Source organism: Nicrophorus vespilloides, unplaced genomic scaffold (genome assembly GCF_001412225.1).
Source record: "Nicrophorus vespilloides isolate i.1.1-1 unplaced genomic scaffold, Nicve_v1.0, whole genome shotgun sequence".
Classification (NCBI taxonomy): Eukaryota; Metazoa; Arthropoda; class Insecta; order Coleoptera; family Silphidae; genus Nicrophorus; species Nicrophorus vespilloides.
The window spans coordinates 26080-32381 of NW_017097798.1; the positions used below are offsets into that span (position 1 = coordinate 26080).

General features: G+C 32.3%; 1 protein-coding gene across 1 annotated transcript; it reads left to right on the forward strand.

Moving 5' to 3' along the window:
• Positions 1-2811: 2811 nt before the first annotated feature.
• LOC108561024 (myrosinase 1-like) lies at positions 2812-4879 on the forward strand (the record flags this gene model as incomplete). Its single annotated transcript, XM_017918788.1, is given in 6 exon segments — positions 2812-2943; positions 3005-3580; positions 3738-3832; positions 3890-4327; positions 4380-4486; positions 4545-4879. Coding segments are annotated over 6 exon segments (1457 nt in total), but the record flags the coding sequence as incomplete, so codon positions are not given.
• Between the last annotated feature and the right edge of the window lie 1423 nt (positions 4880-6302).

Here is a 6302-nt window from a genome sequence, read left to right on the forward strand (position 1 = left end):
TTACATTTTTCTTTATAATTTTTTTTCGAATTAAAATATTGTTTTAAATTATTGAACATAGTAGATTTAAATAGTTTTATGATATTTGCTATTTAAAAAAAACTATTACTGTATACATTTTATTATTTACTGGTTACTTCAGTTCTTTCGGCAATCCTAGGAACTGGTATTGAAAGTGAGCTATTGTTGTATTAGTATTGCTTTATGATGTATTAGGTATTATTCAGTAATTTATAATGTAGTTTTTTTTTTGAAATTTGATAATATTATTTCTTTTCCTTCTGAAATGTTATTATACTCTATATTGCCAGGCACGAGTAAACTTTCATCGAGCATAATAGTTTCGTATTGTTCCATCCTAATTGTGTGGTGGCTATGAGTATCACTATTGGAAGTTACATTTAATTGTGTTTGTATTGTTTTATGTACTACAGATATTAAAGTCTTCACATCCCGAATCGGTCATTTCCAAGGCTTTGGTGTGTATCCCCAAATCATAATCTTGACCTAAGCATACTATGGTATATGGCCATCCTGTACTTCTCAGGGAGATATCCATTTATTTTCCCAATAGCCGATGAATTTTTTTTAGTTTCTCTTTTAGGATTTGCAAGTACTTTTCATATTCTACCTGATCTATGTTGATGAATTTATTTTTATGTTTAATCACGTTACTATTTATACTATTCTGCAAGCTTGTTTCTTCTTTATGTGTCATCTCCAAATATGTACAGTTTTCCGCTCAGTTCTTGTTTCCTCTATATTATTTATGTATATATTATACCGCTGCCAAGACTCCCCCTGGGGGATTCGGAGCTATCACCGTTCTTTACCTTAACTTGTTGAGGGCTCTTTGTTAGGTACGACACGAAATTTGTTATGGCAATCGTATTAATTTTACTACTTTTGGGTTCTGAAAGAAAGCAACATGTTGATGTTTATTTTTCTTTACTGTTATTGTGTATTTGTACATTTATATAGATTTATTTTGGGAATTGTGTTATATATGAAATTTACAAATAAATATAATACAAATTTAACTTATTATTACGTTTCATACTATTTTTGGTGCAATAAAATTAATAGTAGTCGAATTTATACCTTTGCTTACACATGCAGCAACTCTACTTATGCGCTATGCATTGTTGTCCTTCAGTGTTAATCTATTATATGTCATGTAATATTTTGCATGGTTATGTCACTAAATGGGCCTATAATTGTAATCTGTTGTTCTCATTACGTAATATGCAAAAAGTCAAAATCCTGTACATAGTTCGTGTTTCTTTTAAATATTTTTAATATTTCTTCAAATAATTTCTTGAGACCGTGTATTTCTCTAAGTAATTTTTTAAAGTATTTGGCCATATGGAACTTACTATAACAAAATATATGAAAGTTATGTAATATGTGAAAAAAGTACATGTATGTCCATCACTTCATTTATTAATAAATATAATTGAATAACTAACTTAAGTAATCTTAATATTTTTATTTTAGAAACGTTTTTCTTTTGAACGGTAATCGACTACGAAATCTTTCAGACGAATTGTGAATATAATATCTTAAAGTTTTATAGGTCCCTGGGTATTAATAAGTTCGGAGGAAACCTGTTATGCGCTGAAAAATTACGTAAATAATTTTTCGTTTCATTTGCAAAAAAGTGAGTAGAATAAATTTATTTTAACCGCTCGTTCTACCGCTCGTTCTATTGTTATTAATTAAATAATTCAGGTATATAGAGTTGAAAACAAAGGTTGTACGCAATTTTTCATTTAATATTTGAAGAATGCTGACAGAAACTTTAAAGTTTCCTAAAAACTTAAAATTAATTTATTTATTTGTTAACTCTTAAATATGTTGCAAATTATTGTATATAAAATTATATGAATTTAATTTTTAACTTTATTGAAATTCAAAATTATACAGAAGTATTTCTATATAATTCACAAAAAATATTTTGTTTCATTAATTAATATTCACGATATTTATTGATCAATGTCCGTAACAATTTGTCGCGTTTGACAACATAAATAGACTTGAAATTCTTTTGCTATTGAAAAAATAATATCTGGCAACATAATATTTTTTTTGTATTCTGTTGCATTCATGAATTCGATATTTTTTATATCTAATGTTTATTTTATACGAACTGATGTTTTTGAAATTCATATTTAATATATTTTTAAAAACATATTTTTATAAATTAACTTTCCATTTATACAATATTGAAAATTAGAATTAAATTAAATTGAATGCAATCCATCAGTCTTAAACACTTAACTTTGATCTTTTGATTTTTATACAAATATATACCACAATTCAGGTTATTGTTAATATATTATATAAACAGGTAGAAGACTGCAAAAAAAATATATAAAATGAAAAAGAGAAATGGAGTTATAAAAATGAATCAATGTATTGACAAAAATAAAACCGTGTATCCAAGCTTTAAATAGATACGATTGGTTGTGATATGGAGCAAAGGCCAAAGATTCATCGCACAATATAGCATAACATTGTCTTGAATCCGACTCATAAATATTCCATCATGTGTAGTGGTGTTTATGCGGACATTCGAGCTGAAGTGCTATTACTACTAGTTAGTAGTAGCAGTGGTATTGGTAGCAGAGGTTACAACTTCCCTTCGGCCATCCGTATCAGTAAATTACACCTCGGTGTCATCCGATACGTGCATATAAATTCTCAGCCGCAAAATATCGTCCAGGAACGTTCGGTCAGCCGTCCGACAAGTGGAAAACGATTCGACGATTTTGACGATTAATGGAAGCATGGCCGCAGATCGCATCTGGGCAATATGCGTCTGCTTATCATACTATCTGCATTCAACCCACCAAGTAACGACTGATTTAAAGTTTCCGGCCGATTTCAAATTCGGCGTGGCGACGGCTTCCTATCAGATCGAAGGTGGTTGGAACGAAACCGGTAATACATACTAAATATGGCGCTTCGCACTCGTCCTGATATTTAGTTTATGTTAATTCAGATAAGGGTGAGAGTATTTGGGATCGTTTGACCCACAAACATCCCTCCTGGGTTAAGGATGGGACAAACGGAGATGTGGCATGCGATTCGTATCATCGATATCAAGAGGACGTGGCGGCGATCAAAGCCCTCGGCGTTAACTTCTACAGGTTCTCTTTGTCATGGCCTAGGATCTTACCGCTCGGCCAAACTAACATAATCTCTTCGTCCGGTATAGCCTATTACAACAGTTTGATCGATGAACTATTGCGCAACAATATAGAGCCGATGGTCACGCTGTATCATTGGGATTTACCACAAAAACTACAAGACATTGGTGGATGGCCCAACGAAATATTGGCCACGTATTTCGAAGATTACGCGGATGTAGCTTTCAGGACTTTCGGAGATCGCGTCAAAACGTGGATCACCTTCAACGAACCGAACGATGTTTGCGAATCAGCTTATGGGGAAGGCGACGACGCTCCGGCTCTAAAACTCACTGGAACGGCGGACTACCTTTGCGGAAGGACACTCCTGTTGGCCCATGCCAAAGCCTATCATCTCTACAAAAGAGTCTACAAGAAAAAACAAAAAGGTAATATATGGCAGGGGTGGCCAACTTTTGTGAACAGAATATCTAATTTTTATCCACCAAAATTTACTTTATGATAGACTGGTCGATCTCGATCGATTTGTTAACCACCCCTTATATATGGCATGTTTATAGCAATGATTAACGATTTTCCTTTTAGGTAAAATCGGGATCACGGTTAATTCGATTTGGAGCGAGCCGAAGACGGAGAGTAGGCCTAACAGGAAAGCGGCGGAAAGGTTGATGGAAATGAACGTACTTTAACGCCACTCGAGAACAATCAAAGGATAAGTTAATAATGTTTGTTTACAGTACGGATGGTGGGTGAATCCTATTCTATCGGAGATGGGGGATTATCCGGAAATAATGAGGAAACGCATTGCAAAGCTAAGCCACTTGGAGAATTTTCCCAGGTCGAGACTACCGAAGTTCACTCAGCAAGAAATCGATCTAATCAAAGGCAGTAGCGACTTCTTGGGCTTGAATCATTACTCTACGTGGCTTGTTAGCCACCGAGAGTTGCCGCTGAACGCCACCATCAGTCACACAAAGGACATGGGTGTTCTCATGGAGCAAGATCCGGATTGGAAACCGTCGGCTCTGCACTGGTTGAAAGTGGTCCCATGGGGTATCAGGAAGCTGCTGAATTGGATCAAGGAGAAGTACGGAAATCCGTTGGTGTTCATCACTGAGAACGGGTTCGCGGATTTGGGAGAAATGAACGATATCAATCGTATCGAATATCATCGAGTATATTTTATTTATAATTATTTCTATCGAGCATTGTAATATTAAATTACAGGAATATCTCAAAGCTATATTGAATTCGATTTCATTGGATGGCTGTAACGTTAAAGCCTATACAATTTGGAGCTTGATGGACAATATGGAATGGCGCGAAGGATACACGTAAAAAAACTAAATTAGATCCAAGCGTATAAACAAAAAAATCTGCATGTTATTTCAGTGTTAAATTCGGGTTGTATCATGTTAATTTCACGGATCCGAGCAGGAAGAGGACGCCCAAATCCTCAGCCGCCTATTACAGGAAAGTAATTAAGACAAGAAGGCCTTAGTACTAGCCACATGCGTCATATTATTTAATTACATAAAATCTAAGTGGCTATAATTTTAACTCAAAACTGATGAATTTATGTCATTGTGTAAATATAACAAATGTGCAAAAGCCAATTTTTTTTTTGATTAATAACTCGAATAGTCCGGGTTAGCGGTTTCTAGACTAATCGAGGCGTAAAAAATAAACAAAATGATGCTTGACTGTATATATAATATATAGGGATAATAGGTAGTTTATGTTAATAAAGTAAATTTGTGTACTTATTGTTTAGAATTTATTTTCATTTTCCTGACAACTCGGACTGATTGAAGTTGGACTACAGGTATTCCTGGAATATAATATTATATTTTTGTAACAGTCACACACAAATTAAACTAAATTACAGCAATTATTATATAATATTAACATATTGTTGAAGTTATTATATACTATAAGAATTGTAAGTTTTTGTAGAACAAGCTATAAAGTTATAGTAGTAAAAGATACAATGAAATACGTAATACTTAACAAGTTACATTGCAAGTATCATGTAGTAAATAAGATTTAAAACTCGATGTATACATATCTATATGATGTGTCTTATTGAACTTCACTAAATTATCTCTTTTTGAATGGCGTCGGTGTATGATTTCCTTATTTAACTTTATATATTGATAGTTCATTGCCTTTCAAGTCAGTAATTTGGAGATATTGTTGTTTCAGGTAAAACTAAGTCTATTATCCTGTTTTGATAATAGACGGTTTTGATTATATAAAATCTATTTACAATGGAGCATAACAATATAATGATTATATGTATATTTTACATACTCCAATTTAAAGCCAAGACTGACAATCATCCAATAAATAATGGCCAGAAGTTGTACTAAATGAAGAAAACAAATTTTAAACGAAGTTATCCTGGTGGCCTAATCAATAAATTTCAATTATGCTGATGAAGAGGTGTTAGTCATTTATTGAATGCAGGAAATTATGTTTTTTCAGTGGAAATAACCAAAAGTTAAAAAGGTACTTAATCATTGAAAACGTTTTGAATTTACTATAAATTATCCTGATTTAAAATGTGATTTCACTTTTTATGTAAGTTAAATGTTTATTTAATAAAACTTTTTTTTGATCAAATATAAGATAAAATATCCCCATTCTAGTCATATTATTATTGCTTCTGAAGACGACGTTTGTTTAGTAATTTCGTGAAATCATTGAATTAAAATCCAAATTGGTAACTTGTTATTAATATTAATAAAATGCAATAAAGTTTGGAAAATACTAAATTATATTATTGATTGATTTAAAATTGTATTTAAGACTTATTATAAAAGTTTCTTTCTTAGAAATCTCAAACTGAAAAAGAAATGTAAGAGATTAAGTCGAAAGGAAACATAAAAGAAGAGAAAAAAAAAACAAAGAAAAATGGAAAGATTATTTTTGGAAGACTTATCGAAAGTTAATAAATTCCCAGAAATGATTAACTAATATCGAAGCAAGGAAGATCGTGGAGTGAGCAAAGGGAGATAGATAGCGTACGATAGTGGATGTGAGGGAAAGAGATCGGGTTCTCATTATCGCTGGGCGAGAGAAAGATTAATTGCTGGAAAATAAATAAAAGAAAATTTAATTTTCGTTCTCTCTCCAGTATTTTTTTTG